General features: G+C 38.2%; 1 protein-coding gene across 2 annotated transcripts in view; it reads right to left on the bottom strand.

Annotated features, from left to right (window-relative positions):
* asap3 (ArfGAP with SH3 domain, ankyrin repeat and PH domain 3) overlaps positions 1-14,165 on the bottom strand; it is a 36,160-nt gene extending 21,995 nt beyond the window's left edge. The window contains exons 1-4 of one of the 2 annotated variants that reach the window (XM_028000644.1): positions 13,764-14,165; positions 7,521-7,593; positions 3,345-3,490; positions 1,233-1,307 (exon numbers count right to left, since the gene is read on the bottom strand). In XM_028000644.1, coding sequence (XP_027856445.1) covers positions 1,233-1,307; positions 3,345-3,490; positions 7,521-7,593; positions 13,764-13,889 — 420 coding nt within the window. In that variant the 5' untranslated portion in view covers positions 13,890-14,165. Of the gene's footprint in view, positions 1-1,232; positions 1,308-3,344; positions 3,491-7,430; positions 7,450-7,520; positions 7,594-13,763 lie in introns of those variants that run through there. The other variant, XM_028000645.1, reaches the window with a different exon arrangement.
* Between the last annotated feature and the right edge of the window lie 6,375 nt (positions 14,166-20,540).

Genomic DNA, 20,540 nt, shown 5'->3' with positions numbered 1-20,540 from the left:
ATAACCTCATAAATTATCACCCATATTGGGTGTACATAGTCATATATGTATGTATGAATTGCTGTTTTTATCTATTACCGTATTTTATTTCCTGTAAAGTTTATACAGTTATAGCTTAATGTCTGTGCAATGTGTGCAAGTGAACCAAAGTAAAATGTTTTGTTTGTGCACAAAATCTTGGCCAATAAAGCTCATTCTAATTCTACTATCCATCATAAAATTATGCTTTTTCTTAATTTCATTTAATGCACCATTTTCTTTAAAAAAAATTTCACCCTGGAAGCACCCATTTTAAATTTTTGGTATGAGTCCAAAGATGCAAACCAGGGCTGAAATGATTAATCGGATTAAATGTGATGAATAAATTTTTGAAGTAATTTAGTAGTCATTTAATCAATAACAGACTCAGATACATGCCATTTGATGAACAAAAAACAACATACTCAGAGCAGTAATTAAGCCAAACTGTACAAGATTGTATATGTTTTGAATTCAAGATAAAAACACCTTCATCTGTAAATATGTTTTACCCAAAACTCCTGAAACGCTGGTTCAAATTCTGCAAAAACAAAAATCCCATCTTTTGCCTTTCGCACCTTTTGCTGTCCAATTAATCAGTTAATCCAAAAAAAAATAATCAACATATCAACCCTACACTGTATTGATGTTAAGTCAAGCAGAAAAGTCTGAGCTTTTCTCATGATCTCAGATCCTTTACTACAAATGATCCAAGTGTCCTCTAATGGAATGCCATGTCATGGCATTTAGGCAATAAAATATTTTAAAAGGAATAAAAAATTTTTGTTTCCAAAGAACTGCATCCTGTCACTCACTGATGTGTTTTTTTACTATTTGAGAATAAAAACAAGAATATTATTGTCTTTGTGCAAAACATAAAACATGAGAAGTGCATACTGCAACCAAATAATTAAGATATCATTGAAAAATGAATTATGAATTTTATATCAGTATAAAAAAGTGAAACTGATTCTTTTAGATTATTAAAAAATTTAAAATCTGTATTTGCAATAATTTTAATAAAAAGGCCTCATGTGTTGCTGTTTACCACATACTAGAGACTGAAAGGATTACTTTGGATAGCATCAAAATATTTTTCAAAGAGCTACCTGCAATATTAGAATCTCTTCATGTCTTGGTAGCAGCTAATGCCATTTAAAAACTATAGAAGTTGTTTTTGATGAAGTGTTATTTGTCATGGTGTTCATACTCACTAATCTGCTGTCCCGGAGTTCAGACTTCAACACATTTTCCAGAGGAAACGCCATGATGTTGTTGAGGTTTTGGACCTAAAAGATGAAATCAAACAGCTAATGACTAAAGAGAGTTTAAGTTTCCTTTACAACATCACACATGGCACCAATCAAAGGAAACATGGATCATCACACACACACACACACACACCCTTATACATGCTCAAAGAATTCACTCAGCATATTTACTATATTTCCCAATAGGCCTGCATTTCTGGGAACGAGAAAATGAGGTGCACTCATTTTGAACCGGTGAGTCACCCGATGAACGATGTGGGGCTCCGTGTGATGCAACTGTGATGGTTGGGGTTTGGTAACGGTAAAGAGTGGATTGTAATTAAATTCAGATTTGGGAGGTCACAATATTTTGGTGATGAATTAAGGAGGAATGAATCACAAAGCAACAAACAGGTTACCAAACAGGCTGCACTCTATCCTGTAACGTGCACCCTACAAACTACAGAAACAAAAATTAATCTACAAGAAATTTCTAAACTTTTTCCAGGGTTAATGTGAACAACTCAACTGAAAAACAATCAAATATGCTTAATGGAAAGATGCAAGAAATAGATGAGGGCTCAAGAACCTTAATGAAAGGAGTGCAAACCTTCTAACTTAAATGTTCTTTCATTCACTTTTAATTTCTACAATCTTCTTGGATTCAGACCAAACATCATAAATACTGAATCTGGTTCACCAGATTTTCCTAGAAAATGTTTATTTGCATCCTTAAGCTAAAGTCATAGTTTGATGCAAAGATTCTGGTTAATACTATTTATGATATCAACAAATAAAAAAGAAACCTCCTGTATTTTCTGTATGTCTGGATAAGTTATAGTGTAGATATCAGAAGTCTTGTCTTACAAAAAATATTGAGGAATATCTAAAATTTCCCCAAACTTTGTTGAATTAAGTCTGAGGAAACCAAGTAGAATCTTTTGGTAAACTATTGCAAAGGGAAATTTTGCAACAAATAATTATAATCTGGGGCTACGTTTTGGGGAGAACGTGAATAAAATTCACAAAAGTCCCAAAACCTTGAGAGTTCTTCAAGGAGGCTTAAGATGATGCAACATCACAGTAGATCTAAAATCAACCAAAGAGTGGTTCCACTTTACATCCAACACATTTGGACAAATTTTGCAAGGTATAGTAAAGTCAGAATGAGGAATGCTCAAAAACTTTTACCCAAGAAGACAAAATCCTGTTGGTGTAGCAAATTGGTCATTGTAGGTTTTATATTTTTCTCCCAACAAGTTTGTTACACAGTTGAACAACATATGTGTCAAATTAAAGGAGGAAATAGTTTTAATCACTTCTATTTTACAAAACCTGGTGTTTTGTAAGGGGTGTGAACACTTTGAGAGCCACTGTTCATGAACCCAGCTGCCACAGTTTCCGGTCAGGGAGGTAAATCAAATTGTTTTTTGTTTTTTTTTTTGCCTCACAGCATAGCTACACATCTACAACCTCCAGGTAACCATGCACAGGCTTCTTGTGTTGCTTTTCTGGTGAACTGATCTTCCTTAAGATAAATAATGTCCAGCCACTTCCGTGAGTTGACTGTGCAGCTAACCTTGCTGTGTTGACACAGCAGCCTGGACTCCAGAAGGAAAGCTTTGGGTGGTTTCCAGAAGCTGAGGCAAGCAAGTTCATAACAAGTTTAATCTGACACAGGAAAACACTGTGAACATGTGACAGAAGATCAATGTATGCCTTAAATCCCTCATTTTAATCATTCAGATCCACTTTTAACATCTGTTAGGCATCGTCTCCACTGAGAGGCCCGGACTGACACAATTTGGGGAAAGGGTTTGTGAATGAGTGCTGGTTCTGACTCACGCCTCACACATAGAGGCCTGGGATAAATTATCAACACTACAGAGACAGAGAGAGATCAGTGGGAGGGTTCTGGACAGTCCCAGGCAAAAGGTGCAGCTCATAAAAATCCCTTTCTTCACACACCGTTTGTGTTCAGGTTACACCATTCTTTTCATCTTTGTTTTGTCTCCTTTCTTAAGCACTCTATTGTCTTTGTAGTTCAAGTTCCCATTTGCACTTTCTTCCCCTCACCAGGTTTTTGAAGAGGGACGTGACCTCTCTGGTGAAAACGGCCAAGTTCAGGAAGCCTGTGGAGATTTCATTGTTGTCCTGACTCAGGTGGCTGTTCCCCAAGTTCTCCATCACCTCAATGTACTGCTCTTTGTTTTCCACGTGTGCTAAAAAATAAAAAAATAAAAAAGACACAGACAAGCAGAGCATGAAGATTGATCCAGACAAAGAAAAACAAATTACTCAGACTTGTACTACAAGTTCAGAAAACTTGATGATGGCAGACAGAGTTTGACTAACATGTGGGACAGATTAGAGCAGCAGACACATAAAGATCCATGTTTCTGTGGTTTATATGACTCTTTACCAGGGGTCATGACCTTAGGCAGATTAAGGACTTGAATCTTCATGAGCATAAATTGGTTTGTCATTGGCAAATGTTTGTTTACAATTACGTGAGACATTTATGATCCTATTAGCAAAATGATCCTCATCATCTCTTTTGTCCAATGTGAAAAACAACTCAGTGAAACAAATGTTACATTTTATCAATTTGATATTTTGTTAGAGAGGCCTAAAAAGCAAAGAGACATTTTATTTACGCTCCTGCTGCTCCATGTTTTAATATGAATATATATATAATGTTATTTCTTAGCAGCCATTATATGCTCATACTTTATATCTAAAATTTCCCGATTGAGACGGTGCTAAAATAACTTGATGAAAACAACATACGTACCAGTTTGTCTCATACTGTCCGTCAGAATGCTTCATCTTAAAGAAAAGTTTAATTGAAAACAAATAAAGTAACTGTTAAAAAAATAAATAAAAATAATAATTCTGTTATTAGTGGAGAAGTTTCTGGGTTTTGTTCTATTCAAAGTAGCAGTAATTAACCAAACAGACATATAAGATGGTTCAAAACAGACAAGAAAAAGCTTTTTACTTGAGTTTTATAAACCTGGGAGGGAGGAAGCACCTTCAGGATTTACCCTGAACCATCAAGGGGGAGTTTTTGAGTGGGAGGATTTCTAATTCTTACTGACTGACTTCATCCACCATTTTGTTTCAGATATTTCCCAGTTCAAACTCAAGGGTGTTTCCAACTGTGAGACATGGAACATTTTCCACCTGTATTGCACATGTTCCATATCGCACATGTGTAAATTTTAAAGTACGGTAATAATTAAAACTGTTGATTTTGTCCAAGCAATTTCACTAAAAAGTCAGTGGAAAAGTGTAGCAATTTTTTTTTTAAAAAGTCATTGCAGATTTTTGAGTTAAATCACTTTTTGGGCTACAGGAGAAGAAAGAAAAAGCTACTTTCAGGACTAAATCCCAATGTTTTACCTACAAACATCATAAAACAGTGTTAAAAATCACTTCATTGTCACAAAACATTTTCAGCATTATCAGACATTTAATGAACCCTGAAAGAAACATACCAATGGGCATTAACCACACAGGGTTGCCATGACATTATGCGCCAAGAAAATGATGCTTCCATGTTGCTTTCTGACACCAGCAGTGCAGCATGCAGAGTTTGATCCCTACATAAACCGTACAAACAACTGTTTGGTCACATGGAGGCACTAACAGAATGAATAAATAAAATGAAGCGCTAACGTGACAGAAAAATAACATTCCCGGGCCTAACGTTGCAGAACACTGTACATCTCCCCTCATTGATCTAAAGTAAATATGAACCATTTACAATGGGAGCGAATCAAAAATGTCCCACATAAGTCAAAGACAACAACTGGTGTTCATGTGTCACAACACCTCCTTCATTTTCTGGAGGTTGGAACAACCTAACCTCCTCCCAATGTCCCAGTTTTCTGTGATGAAATTTCAGCTTGTTGCAGGATGTTAAAGACCAATTTAAAAAGTTGCATGAAGGTTCTAAACTACACATTTGTCTCTCCTTTCCCATTCTCAAAACGCAACAACACAAAGCTCTGCGTCAGCAAAATATATTCAGTTTGTTACATGTTTTCATAAAGTACGTTCTCTATAAAACCATCATTTATAGTTTTATTGCTGAAAATAAAGGCTTTTTATTTTTGCAACAGGAGCATGTTTCCATTCCCTGTCACACTGAGTGAAGTAGGAGACATGACGTTCTCTCTGTCAGCTGACGTAATTTCTATAAACAGAGTGTGAAAACTGACCAAAAAAAACCCCAGCAAGGGGGAAATAGACTTTCACCTCACAGTTATTCTAATTACCGCCAAAAGAGAAAAAAGGATGTCAACATTTACCGTAACAACAGAGAATTATACAACAGGTAAATTAGGGCAAACATAAATGCCAAGAAACTTTGATTTTATAAATAAATTCATGAAACTCACAAATCAAACAGCTGTATCACCAAAAAGCCTGAGGGTAATTTTTCAGCCGACCTTTAAAAGTTAAATACCACCAGAGAAACTCTACACTGACTGGTCTGCAAGAACACACACAGAGTCACAAACCGCAGCAATGTGGAAGAAAACGTGTACTTAGAGTCGATGTGAATGAAAAGAAGGCGTACCTCACAACGTGTTATTGCATGTGTGACAAGGTAGGGGGTCATCTGACCTGCACATGGGGGAGGGGAGGCTGCACAACTTACCCTATTTATGTAGAAGTATTAAATAGTCCTTATATTGGCCTCCAATCATCACATTACCGGAACTCCTCCATATGATTTTACTTAGATATACAGGAAGAAGATGGAACTAATGATGGACTTCTACTCTACACATACGGGAAAGCCGCTGACTGTATCGGGTTGCCTAATTCAGTGCAGCTGCGTGGTTCTGGCAACAAAAAAACGTTGGATGATTGAAATAGGAAGCAGGATGTTAACCAGAGAAAACGGTTTTCTGAATGCGTTACTCAGTTGTTTTGAACATTTTTGAGAAAGTGCTCACATCTGACATATTTCTGCTGAATTACACTGACAAGAGTCTGCATGACACACTCTCACTGGGAGAACAACCTGGGCTGCTGGACTTCAAGGTCACTGAACTGAGCAGCGGATTGTTGCCAAAGCTTCACACACCATTTACTTTCACACAGACACTTCTAGACCACACTCCCTCTTTCTAATATAAAAACATTTACAATCATCATAATGCACACAACACATCCTCATATGGCATAGTAAGGTAAAATATGTGGAGGCTTCCTAAAGCACTAAGCAGTTTATCTTGCAATAATAGAGGCTGACATTTATCCCAAAACAAGCTACTAAATAGGCATGCTTTCCATCTCTATTAAATAGAGATGGAAAGATACGGTAGTCAAGCAATTCTTTAGTACTTTTAGGTCTAAACACGTAAATTAGAACCTTTCATTTTTCCACAACAGTTTGGCAAATGCTGCCAAATTATATGTTACTTCATAACATCTTCTTCCTCATACAAAGGATGTATTATATGAAGACTGAAACTTCTTACGATACTATTTTAGATTTTGTTTCAAACTTGTCCACTGCTAGTATTCACACTTGTGGGGCCACAAGTTGCTGAGAGGTTATTTTTTTCAACCCCAAGTCAACTTTCAAGACTTGAAGGGGCAACTCCAAGACAAATATCAACTCTGTCAGGGGCAAGGCAAAGTCAATAATTTATAAGAGGCACGTCCAAAGTGAGTTACACTTTTTTGAGGTTTTGTCAAGTCTAAAATCCTTGAGATGGAAGTGAAAATCATTTTTCAAGTCTCTGCATAGGAAATCTAAGTCAAGTCCCAGCACTTTGAGAGACGAATCAAAGTCAAGTCGTATGTGTTTGGTTTCTAGTACAAAATGGATTGCATGTCTTTCAGGGACAAGTCCAGGACAAGTTGCATGTTTTGAGGACCAAGTCTAACACAAGTATCAACTCTTTGATGTGTAAATAAAAGTCAAGACCCAAGTCTTTGGGGATCACGTTCAAATCAAGTTTAAAGAGTGCAAATCCAAAGAAGTCACATATTTGAGTGTCAACTACAATTAGGTTAAGATTATGTGAATCATAAACAGTAACATTGCTAAGTGTTATTGCCCACAGATTGCTATGTTAAGATTTCCATGATGTGATTCTTTGCTGCTGTTTGTGTAAAATTGATGCTCGGTTGCTGCACCCTATCATTGCCACAAAGAGCGGCTGCGACCATGGTACCCCTCCTCCACCGCCCCCTCCATGGTGTTGGATGTATTGCTTAGGTGCTTACAGAGTCCAGACGAGTGTATAGCTTTAATCGTCTTCTTCATCCTCTGCAGAGTTGAGTTGTCCATCTCCAGACACTGCAACACACACAGAAACAACATTTACACACAGAAATTAAGCAACTGTCTGACTAATCTACATATTGGGAAGATAATTTGAGCATCGTTCAGAGACATTTGAGAAACCGTGTCTGCCTCAACGTCTCACAGTGTGTGACTAAGGCAGACAGGTTTTATCCAGATAACTGTCTTGGCTTGCCATTCACAGCCCCAGATGATGCAAGAGCAGTTGTGTCACTTGCAACTTTTCAGGTTTAGGCTGTGCTTGGACGCAGACCAGAGGCAGGTTTCTACCTGGCTCCACTCTGAATGAGCAGTAAACCTTGTTCAAACCACGAGGATTGAACCTATTTATTTAGTTTATTCTCCTCACACAGGCCACTTGTTGCAGTAAGCTAGTGTTGAGACTCCACCCAACAGGCACCACAAATAGCTCAAAGGAGACAGTAATTTATATTTGACTGAGACCATGTCTTGTTGCATGTTGTTGTTTCCCCAGCCCTGCCCTTCGTAGTTAAGAACTCTCCCTGTGTGTTGAATTATTCATTGAAAGCGCAAATGTTGGGTGTATTTATGGAAAGCTACAGTTGGAGAATGGAAAGTGTTTTAGTGAAAGTTACTGCCTCATTTGAGCTTATTTTGCTTCATAAACTGGACACTAAGAAACGTTGCATTTTCACCAGCCACTTCACAAGGTGAATCTGTTCAATCACATGGCAGCAACTGATCATATTTATCTCTCCAGACATGGGAAAGATGACATACTGAAGTTCAAACCAACGTCAGAACAGAGAGGACAGGAACTTAAGTGAGACTAAACATGACATAGGTGTTTGTGCCAGACTAGTATTTCAGAAGCTGTTGATTTACATGGATTTCAAATAACCATTTCTCTGGAAAATAGTCTGGACAAATAGAAAATACTCAAGGAATGGAGTTTGTAGGATTACAAATGTCTTGCTGCTGTGAGATGAGAAGAGCAGACTAGTTTAAGATGATACAAAGACTCAGATAAAGCTCAAAAATCCTCTCACTACAACCAAGATTTGAAGAATATTATTTATCTAGTACATATGCGAGCACAACACTTTGAATAAGACCTGCTACAGCAGCAGACGACCATGCTTTTTGTCTTTTCTGTCAGTTAAGAACAAGAAACTGAGGCAACAATTCATACAGACTTATCAAACAATGACGAAAGGAGGAAAAATGTTTCCAGGTAAAATTAGTCAGTTTTTCCATCGTCACTCAGACGCACCATAAAAACATGGATTCATCTTGTTCTGTATCAACTTTTAAGACTGGTGGTGGAAGGGCAAAAGTTTGGAGATATTTTTTTGGCACACTTCATAGATTTAAGACTGTTCTGAAGGAGATGAATAAAAAATAATAAAGATGAAGTGTATATCCTTAACCTTTATCTGACTTAAAACTAAGAAAAGTGCGTCAAAAATTGTGGGAGATTTTAGTTTTGTTGAATTCAATGACCTGAAATTGCTAAATATACAGTACAGACCAAAAGTTTGGACACACCTTTTTAATTCAATGGATTTTCTTTATTTTCATGACTATTTATAAGGCTAGAAATCCCACTTATTAACCTGACAGGACACACCTATGAAGTGAAAACCATTTCAGGTGACTACCTCTTGAAGCTCATCAAGAAAATGCAGAGTGTGTGCAAAGCAGTAATCACAGCAAAAGGTTGCTACTTTGAAGAAACTAGAATATAAGGAGTATTTTCAGTTGTTTTACACTTTTTTGTTTAGTGCATATTTCCACATGTGTTATTCATAGTTTTGATGCCTTCAGTGTGAATCTACAATGTCAATAGTCATGAAAATAAAGGAAACTCATTGAATTAAAAGGTGTGTCCAAACTTTTGGTCTGTACTGTATTTCAATCTATGAGTTAGTCAAGGGAAATTTGGTCAATTCCAGTCTCTGTTTGCACAACTGGCGCATCTCTGCTTTCCCTCCATGCATCAGAAAAGTCAAGCTGACCAGAAATCCAGTCCTTTCTGCAACAGATAAGGAGCTCTGCCTGTCTCATGATGTTTAAACTTTAAAAGCTACAAAGTTTGCGTGAGAGCTACTCTGTGTGAGGCTGACATGTGATCCTGTATTTCCTACATTACATACAGAACTCTGTGCCAGAAGTTTAATCCCAAGAGAAACTTTTCAATCTCTTTACATATCCCTTTATAGGACAAAAAAATATATTTTCTTTTTTGCTATGATCTCTCTGAGTCTTTGCCTTTAATCAGGACAGATAAGTAGCAGCCAGATGGGGTGTGTGTGTGTGTGCGTGTGTGTGTGTGTGTGTGTGTGTGTGTGTGTGTGTGTGTGTGTGGTTTGGGGGAAGGGGGTTAAATAGCGTCTGTGCCCTAAACCACAAACATGCCCACACATTCACCCTCGTCATTAATCAAGCTTCTGCTTCTTGGGCAGACTAAACATTATACCCATATCCAGTTATAAAAAGTGTGTTGCCCTTACATCTGTGTGTCTGTGTGCACACATGCAGGATTCCAGCATGGCTCTCCCCACTGAGCTATTTCTGTTATGTATTTTCCAATAGATCATGTCCATAAAATAAGGAACCAAACCCCAAGCATAATGTATCAGACAGCTGCAAAAAACTGTATTCTCCAGTCCAGCTTTGCTTCATTGTTATGGTTCTAAACCAAAGAATTCCTAAAGAAAACCTTAAAATGTTTTCAGTCTTATTAGAATATCTGCACTGCATGCATTATTTTAGGGAATTTTGCATGACATGAATTCATTTTCTACACAAATTAGAAATCCTCTTTTTATAAAAAAAAAATAATTAAAAAAATCTGGGTGACTCTAGCTGATGAGATCCCTAATGATCTATCATGTTTTGTCACAAGATGAGAAAGGATGTGTGTGTGTGTGTGTGTGTGTGTGTGTGTGTGTGTCCGTGCGGGTGCACGCGCGCGTGTGTGTGCACTTGAATTATTTGTTTTCTGGCAGGGTTCATGGCAACTTCTCTCTCCGTTTCCTCCTTTGCCTGAGGATTTTTGGGAGGAGACATTTCAAATAAACAGAATTGCACACAGAGGCCTCAAACAAGCCTGAAGCCAACCCTGCAGTTCAAACAAGCAAAAAAAAAAACAAAACCAAAAAACTGGCCTTCACCACCATGCTTCCCAACTAGGACAAACACAGCCGTGCATGATTAAAGCCACAGGCACAACGCTCTGTCAACAGGTGACACTTTTTGTGACATGTGGCCAGTGTTTGTCTGATTCCTGCTCGATCGAGGACGTCCAGTTCATTCCTAAAAGGCAACATTAGTTTATGTAACTTTTACTGCCCTAATGATGCAAGTCAGTCCACACTGAATGCTACAGAGAACCAACATTCAGCCCATTTTTCCTCAACAATGTAAGAGTGGAAAAACAGGCAGAGGCAATAACAAAGCAGAACAGCATGGCCTGGTTTGTGTTATTAAAAAATAGCAAGGATTTTAAAAGTTAGCATTTAAAATAAGATTTTCCTTCATACGGTTTATGAAATGTACAACTTTTCAAATCAAATTTGTATCTTTAGAGTCTGATCTGTCCATTTTTGGGGTAATTTATTTTTACATCTTTTCAGCACACAAAAGGGAAAAAATATTCGGTGTAAGAGACAGTAGCTTTAAATCTAACATTAATTGAGGACTTAGACATTTATCCTCATTTAGTCATCAAAGCATACAGCTTTGTCTGAGATTTATTATGCTTAAAACAGTGCTTAAAAAGACAAAACGGTGAGAGTTTTTGATTCATCCAGTAAATAAAGAACAGTAAAATATTCTGATTGTAGCCTAAGGCAGTGTTTCCCGACCCTGGTCCTTAAGGCACACTGCTCTGCATGGTTTAGATCTTTCCCTGCTTTATTATGACTGATTTGGCTGAATACGGTTCAGCAAACACCTGTCAACTGAAATCACCTGGGCTGAAGCAAGGAGACACCTAAAACATGCAGGGCAGTGAGCCCTGAGGACCAGGGCTGGGGAAACCCTGGTCTAAGATGTAGCACAGTTTCTGCACAATTTGAATCAGATGGCTGAAAGAAAGCTCCCCACCTTTTCCCTTCTTACTAGAAAGACAAACTCAGCTGTCTGGAAATCTTTAGAGCGACAAAAACAAGAATTGACTTGGAAATTAAAGAAGTGTTCAGAAGTAACCTCAACCTTCTACAAAAAGTAAAGTGGAAATTAACATGTCTACTACACAGCTGATAAAGTAGCTTGACTAATTATTATTAATTATATCATATTATACTGTTTTCTGCACTATTATTCAGCAAACAGATTTTCATGCAACCCCTCAAACATCTATATCATGTTTTGATGTCAGAACACATGAACCCGTGTCGTTTCCACTGATGTCAGACAGCCTAAAGGTGTATTAAACTAATTTTTTGTGATAAAATTTATGTTGATTTTCAAGTTTTTTCTTCACATTTCAAAGTTAAACTAAAAGATAAACAGCATGACAGAGTGTGACTCTTCTTCTGCAAAGATCCTCAGCAGAAGCAGGATGCATGTTAAGCAGTACTTTACAAATGAATAATGGAGTCATGTATGTTATTGGCGAGTTTAAAAAAAACTATATTTTACAATAAAATCTGGGGAGCTCTTTTTTATCTTACACTTTACTTTCAGTTATTGTTCTTCTGCTTAGCAAACGATATTTCTAGGCTGCACAGTGGAACTGTTGGCAGCATGGTTGCCTTGCAGCAAGGAGGTCCTGGGTTCAAATCCCCACCTGGGGTCTTTCTGCATGGACCTTGCGTGTTCTCCCCATGGATGTGCAGGTTCTCTCTGGGTCCTCCAGTTGCCTGCCTCTGTCCAAAAACATTACTGTGAATTTCTCCCGGTAATTGCCCTGAAGTATGAGTGTGTGTGCATGGTTGTCTACAGGATGTTGCCCTGTGATGGACTTGTGACCTGTTGGGGGTATCTCCCACCTCTCACCCTCCAACTGCTGGTGATAAGCACCACCCCCCACCTCCAGACTCTGCCAGGAGAAACGTGTGTAGACAATAAAGGGATGGAAGGATAACATCTATAAAGAATGGAGTTATTTCCAAATAACTTCTGACTGGCAGGTCTCAGCATCCAGCAGCCTCTGCTTCAACAGTAAAATGTTTTAAAGTTGTTCTGTTCTATTTAGTCTGATTTACAGTGACAAGCAGTATGGCTGTAAGATTTGTCTGTAAACTAACAGAAGAAGTTAAATTAAGATGTGGTTGACTTTACTTCCAAATCAGGCTGTGGAGCAAGTCATTCTACATTCTGTTTTACTTTGCTTGTTTAAAATTTACAATTAGCAATTAGCAAAAAATATACAGAGGTATTTCTGATAGCAGTAAGTGACTGGGATGGATTCAAAAATGGGAGAGTAAAAAGGTAAAGGCTTCAAATACATTCATTATTTTTATTTTTTATTCATTTTCTTTGTCAATTTTTTTTCACATTCAGTATTTATTTAATGCATTTTTTATTTGTTGTGACATTTAATTTTGTTATTTTTCTATATTCTGTGTTTATCTTTTTTTATTTACTGTTGCTTATTTTAATCAAACATTGATTTATTTTTATTTATCCTGTTATAAGATTGTGTCATTTTCATCATGCAAATGGAGGAAGGAAAAGTAATACTGGCTTCAAGAATCATCCAAAAAGAAAAAAAAATCAACAACATGTATCGGAGATCGGTTTGGTATCGTCCTTAAAAACCTATAGAGGAATATCTCTAAGTGGTATTATTATGAAATTACTTAAAATGACACAAACATTAAAAAAATAAGTCTATAAAAGTTCCTCTCTAATCAAAATTGCTTTCTCTTAAATTCATACAAATAAAAACCCGATGCATTTAAGACTATCTGACAAAGAGGAGCAGCAACTTTAAAATGCCCTAACGGCCCCCCTCCTGGTGACGCCACTGCTTTACCTCCGGAATGGATCACTAACTTATTTGCTGTTTTGACACCCGTTTATGGAAGATGAAACCGATCAGAAATTTGAAGTGGGATCTTGAAAGCGTTTCAAAAATCGGTCCACAGGTGAGTGTGTTCGGCCCATTACCTGCAGCGGCACCGCTAAGAAAGCCGAGCAGGTAAACAGACAACACGGAGGTGAACCGCCTCCCACCGCACCATTGTTCCTACCTCTTCCACGGCTGACACGGTGTTCTTGCAGTCGCTCATCTTGGACTGGAAGCTGGAAGTCCCGGGCGAAGACAAATCCTCGTTTGTCAACTCGACAAAATCCGAAATACTTATTCGCTCCGGCATGTTTCTAGAAAGAAAGGGGCTCCGAAATTCACCGAGCGAAATAGTGTGCCAAGGTTTTACGCGCGCATGTGATTCCCATTTGAAGAAGACGTGGAGTCTGTTTGCTTCGCTTGCGTTGAAACAGACAAGCTCGAAAAAAATGTTTAGTCCTTCAAAGAACCGGTTCCGCACAGTAAAGTCACCTAACGGCAGAGCTGAAGTCGGACTGGACGTACGCTCCACTTAGCAGATGTGTGCGCCTAGAGATCCTTCTGCGCGTTCCGGGAGGGAGGAAGGAGGGATCTCTGGGGAATCACGTGGGGAAACTTTCTGGCGCAGTGGAACAAGCAAGGTTGTCTCTTTCATTAATACCTCTCATTTCTATGCAAACTCCTCAGAGCTTCAAGAGCGGTCGCCATGGATAAGCAGAAGCCTCTTTCACGATGTGAGCTGCAGGAATTTGAATGAATAAGGTGAAGGAATTAAATAAACATTGTTCATCAACGCTGAGTTTCTCTTTTAATTTAAGCTGCATGAAACGCAAATTTGTTGCAAAAACCTGGCTGTATGGAAGTTTGCATGCAGAGTTCTGGACATGCTTCTTATCTTGGCTTAGACTCTGAAGTTCCTTATTCATGCTTCACAAAAGAGACGCTTTTCGTTGAAGCAGAGTTGCTGAAGTCCCTCCCTCCCCTGCAGCCCCTGCACTGACATTTCCTGAAATATTCAGAAAACAACCAGAGAATAAAAAACTGGGAGAGAGGTTGGAAAAAAAACCCTGCAAGAATATGTGATACAAGTCCTGCATGCCTGACATTGTCAACCCTGTCAGCTCAAAGAAACGAGGCGTATCAGTGAACATTGCCTCAGGGTGAGCAGTGATATCATATATTTTAAAGTAGAGATGATAGAAGTAAGCTGCATTATTTTTCTGTCGCCAACTGCAAAATCTGCTACAAGATATACAGAGAAACAGTTCCAGCTGTGGGGAATAATATTCTTGTTTTCTCTGTGTTCGTCTAAAAAGCTTTACTTTGTGAAATAAAGGTTTTATTTGAGTTGCTATTCAATAAATGCAAGAGAAACTTGCAAGCATATTCATACCCCAGAACTTTTTCAAATTTGGTTACACCACATCCCCAAACATCAATGTATTGTATTTGGGTTTATAAAAAAATCTTGTGAAGTTATAGTAAAAATATACAAATTTTTAAATTTTTTTTGATTAATAGCAAACTGAAAAAGTGTGTGGTGACGTACAGCATCTTTACTCTGAAACCCCAAAGTAAAACCTAACCAATTACCTTCAGACAACATCAGAGAAGTACCTGAGCGGCACGCTGTTACTCTGGAGGAGCTGACAAGATCAGTCGCTCGGGTGAGAGAATCTGTTGGCAGGACAGATATTAATTACATGCTCTACAGAGCTAGACTGAAGTTCATGGTTGCAATGAGCAAAAATGTGGAAAAAGTCATGAGATGTGAATACTTTTGTAAGCCTCTTATCTCATGGCTCAACTATGTGGCCTTTCAGTGGATCTGCTGTTAATAAACACAAATTATTTGCTTTTTGTTTACTAAATAACTCAAACTCATAGAAATGTCTAGTATTTTATTCCTTGTGACGGTGCACAAACAAACATGCATTAAATATAAAACTGAAAGTGTCCAGAAGCTTTTCAAACACTTTTCTCTGGAAGAGCTAAAAGGTCCATCCGAGAGCAAACAACCAGCCGCCTCATTTTCCCCCAGCAGTTTCGTTTGAGCAAATAGAGTAAAGTCTACAAAGTGAAAGCTGTAAAACTTCCTCTTTAACCTATTAATCATTATGCAAAAGCTCACTGAGTTATGGAAGTGAGGCCATGTAGTAAACAGCAGCATACGTAGATCTGGTGACCCACTTTGAACTCCTCATTTGTTCTCTGTGTGTGTGTTTGAATATTCATTTGGGAGAAGAGAAAAGCAAATGGATGGATTAGATCCGAGCACTTTGCACTGATGCATTTATCACCGCTGTGATGTGAGTGCTAAATATTTGTGTCGACATTTCCATGTCTGCATGCACACATGCAGAGGCTCGCAGCGTCCCAACAAAACGCTCCTTCAGCTCCGTGGTGGCCTCATGTGAAGAAGCTATGTCTTTGTGTGTTTGCCAGCTTTTCAGCCTGGAGCTCATTGTAAAGTTGTGCAAATTGGTCTTCTCAGGCTGTGAATGAAGTAAACCCATGAATTTAGAGACAATGGAAGAAAGTGACAGGCTGTTGAGGAATTAAAAAAAAAAAATTCAGGGACAAGAAGAGCTTAGTGCTGGGAAGGTGAACCACATGTGAAGAAAAGGTGGAGTGAGAGAATAAAAGAGTTGAAAACAAGCTGCGGTGGCTGCGTTCATAAACTGAAGTGACTCATTTAATGTTTTCCCCGCTTGTCTCCACCCTTTTCTTAACAACCCTGGCTTCGCATACATTGTCATTTCCCTTGTCAACAAACTCTTTGCTAACACTGCTTACAGTGACTTTACTCTTTCCTTCCATTTCCAGCTAATAAATCACTAATATCTTTGCAGTGTTAGGTATTCTTCTCAGCTTTTCTTTTTCTCTACAATACAAACATCTTTCAGTGAGGGACGGTTGCAGTGGGCAGGATTTCCGTACTGCATGCTTCCCAGCAGCAGCACTGGGTTCCACTCTCCAGCCCAGATTGTTTTGCTTGTTGACTCAGCTCTACAAGTCCTGTTATCAATTTACAACCAATGTCAAGGAAAGGGGCCCAGGCTTACCGTAACACACCCCCTCGCCCGGTCAGCACAGATTACTGAAAACAGGAGGGAAGGAGGAGGAAAATGGGGAGAGGGGATTTATTGTTCAGCTGGAGTATTTCAGCCCGCTGCAAAAAAAAAAAAAAAAAAAAAAGACTTGGTGCTGCTTTAAGCATAGCATGGGGTCTGACTCACAGATTCATCTTCTGCCTTGTTAAAATGCATTATTCCTCACTAAATAAATTAGCAGCATCCCTTTAGTCCAGTGCCTTGCATGCTCCAGGTGAAAACTTGAATATAAACCTCCACCCGTGTCAACAAGACAGCGGCAAACAGAAATATTGTCTGCTACCTCACCTGGTATGGCAACAAAACCTTTTTGAAACTGGAAAAACTTGTTTTGTGATTCATACGAACCTTTCATGACAGACACACTTTCACAATGTCATAGTGACGACTGGTAATTTCATCAGAACACATTTTTTACCACCTAGTAAGCCACTTGTTACCTGCTAAACTGAGCAACATGCTGGGAAAATGTCATTCATGTAAATGCAGCCTATTATTACATAAACACTCAGGCCCTTAACAATGAAAGGGGATCCCATATTTGCCAAGAAGGAACAGGCACAGAGTGAAGAGGAGGGGCCTAAAACTGAGCCCTGTGGAACTCCCTAATCACACAAGAGATTAGTGATGAGGGTGATGACAAAGAGGCCTTCCAAACTCAAAAACTCCAAGCTTATCACCAAAGGTAAATCATCAAAATACCAGTTGAAACATACAAAAAAAAAGTTGCTCAGGAATTATTAGAATGGGTTGATGGCTCTAATGAATCACTTTTACAGTAAATATTTATTGAGAAAGCTGTAAATAATAGTAGAAAGACCATTCTTAGGTTCTTCTTGTCCTCTCCTCTCTTTCCACTTGTTTTGATTAAAGTTGTATTCTCCTAAAGTCAACTACTACCTTGTTGTATTTAAGTCCAGGTTGTCATTATAACACCAAGTTTCAGATGCTGAACCTCTTCCCCACAGGCATTGTTATCTTTAATTAGTCCTACAATGGTTGTGTTGTCAGCTAATTTCATGATCGTGTTAGGAGAGAAGTCATGAGTACAGAGAGTAGAAGAGAAGGTGAAGAACACACCCCTGTGGTGTCCCTGTGTTCAGAATGAGAGTGGAGAAAATGTACTTTCCCATCCTGACATTCTGGAGAAAGTCCAGTATCCAGGCGAACACTGAACTGCTACGGCACGAGTTGTTCAGCGTTTGAACGATGTGTGTGGACGAAAACAGCATCCTCACATAAGTGTTGCTGTTTTCCAGGTGTGTGAGGGCAAAATTTCAGCCAGCCACAGATACGTTCGCTTCCAGCTGCTGCAGCCGTTTGTGCCAGGCTTAGGTGTAACTGGAGTGAGCTGCTCAGGTCTTTGAGGAGCACATCAACCTCATTGTCAATGCTTTGTCTGTATGCAGCGCCTGACACCTCAGTTCACTGCTTCTTGTTAAACACAGCAGCCGCCCTGGGCAGCATGTGTTAATAGACACTTAACAGACACCTGTATTTGAGTCAGACAAGCAGACACCAGAGAGAACTGCTATGGCTGAATGTCTGAGGGTGTTTATTATTCCTCCAAACACTCCCAGCTCCCATAAACCTCAGGCTGTGTGACGTCACACGAGGAGGAACTGAACAAGGTTGCTGAGCTTGCAACAGTAAGCAACAAAACAACAGTAGTGAAAGCAAGTGGACATTAATACACGGGCTTGCATTTTGTCTCATTATATTCACAAACTTTAATGTGCTTCTAACTGAATGTAAAGAGACTGAAAAATAAAACATCGTTGAAATGAAAGGAATACAATACATAGCTTTCAAATTTGAGAAGCTTGACATGCCTTTGTATTCAGCCCAATATTTAACTTTTTGGGCTATGTGTAAAACATTATCTGTTGTGGCAAACAAATATTACAAATGTCCCTGAACACACCATTGCAGTGGTGAAAGACAGCGGTGGCTGTAACATGCTAGAAGCAGGTTAGAGCTAAAGGGGAGATAAAATGAGCTCAATACAGGACACTCCTAAGAGGATTAAGACGGGGATGGAGATTCACCCAATAGACAATGATCAAAGTCTAAACTTAAATCCAACTGAAAAGCTGTGGTAAAAGTTGGGAATTGTTGTGTACAGACATTCTTCATCAAATCTGACTGAGCCTTTGCCTTTTTTGCAAAGACAAATTGAAAAAAGTTGAGTTTTGAGATGTGTTGATATTCTAGAACAAAATGTGACTCTACAAAGTATTGGGGGTTAATGCAACTGGACACCAAGCTATTTTATCTATCTTCATGTGACAAAATATGAAAAAGTATAAGTTATTTTGGAAGGCATTACATTTCGACATATTTCATCTGAAATTGCTTCAACATTTTTGGAACATAGGAAAGAAACTTATACATTTAGATCTCCAAAGTGGTGACCTATTCTCTTGCAAATGTCTTTTCTCCCATGATGCCTTTGCACTCTTACCGTATAGCCCGCTGACCTCTGATCCCCTATTGTTAGGTTCCTTTTCAGTTCTTGTTTCCAAAGCAACCAGCTCAGAGGCAATGATGTCAACATGTCTGGATGTGTTTATAAAGCATTCTGCTTCATTGTCGCTCTTCTTGTCAGGTTATTGTGCCTCAGCTGGGCATGTCACTTTTCATTAGGTCAGCATCATCAGCGGCCAAAGTCTCACTGTTTCAACACCAAAAATACTTCCGGATCCTTCTTTATGTTTTGAAAAGTAATTTAGAGGCTCCTTCTTTCTAGAAAAGTCACTGGATACAAACATTTTGGCAACAATGACAGCTGATTAGACGTTGATAACATAAACTGAGAATCTATACTTGTGCCTGAAGTCATTGAAAGTTATTTCTGGTTAAACATGAACATTTAGTTTGTGAGAGAGGTTGGACCTTAAGGAATTGATCACAGCTTCAGTTGAGCTCTGACAGGAGCAGCCAAAAGAAGGAGACAATGGATGGATAGCTGAATCTTGTAAAAGTACACCGGAGTTACAGCTGCCATAACATAATACTGCCCTCTACAGGCAAAACAGTGGCACTATCTTTAAGATTGGAAATATTTTCTTTGCTGGTCACAGTAAACACTGCGTTTTATTCAGATACATCAGATTTTTGTCCACATGATGTAAAACATTCTGTTTTATCTCATTTCTAAATACTTTGTTATATTTTTTTTAAATCAACAAGATGATAGTCATATCAAGTTACATCTTTTGATTTACATCAATTTAATGAGATAAAATTTCAAAATCAAGTGTATTAAATCTAAATAAATGCAATAATTAAGTGGTGAAAACAAATCATTCCATCATTGGATGAGATCTAATGGAGGTCAAATGAACTCAACACTTTCCCAGACTGTTTCTTATCTGTTTTTTAAAATTCCTTATATTAGAGTGTAACCTTTTGAGATCTTACAGCCAACTTTATGTTAGAAATGTTTTGTTTTAATAATATTTCAATTCTAAAGGTGTTACTGTTCATCAATCTAGGGCGGGGATAGAGAAGCTGGACTCAGCTTTCCAAAAAATCAGTTGAAATAAATTTACGTTTCAATTTATTGGGATGAACCTGTAATTTTAAAATAGAAGATAACCTAAGGTGCTTTAGAGGCTATTTTGTTCAAAAACACTCACTCAAGCTGTAAACAAAGTATTTATTCAACAACTCCAAAACAGTACACACAATATTAAAAAAATAGTAAGTGCTGCATGTCTTATAAAACAGTCAAAAAATCCTGAACACATGGTATAAATACAAGTGAGATTTATGTACAAATACCAAAACAATAATGCTCATTGGAAAAAAAATAATTCTACAAATCTTCAAATTATATCCTCTAT

This window comes from Xiphophorus couchianus, chromosome 19 (assembly GCF_001444195.1).
Source record: "Xiphophorus couchianus chromosome 19, X_couchianus-1.0, whole genome shotgun sequence".
Taxonomy (NCBI): domain Eukaryota; kingdom Metazoa; phylum Chordata; class Actinopteri; order Cyprinodontiformes; family Poeciliidae; genus Xiphophorus; species Xiphophorus couchianus.
Note: the sequence above shows the minus strand (reverse complement) of the source record. Positions and strands in the feature narration are given on the sequence as shown.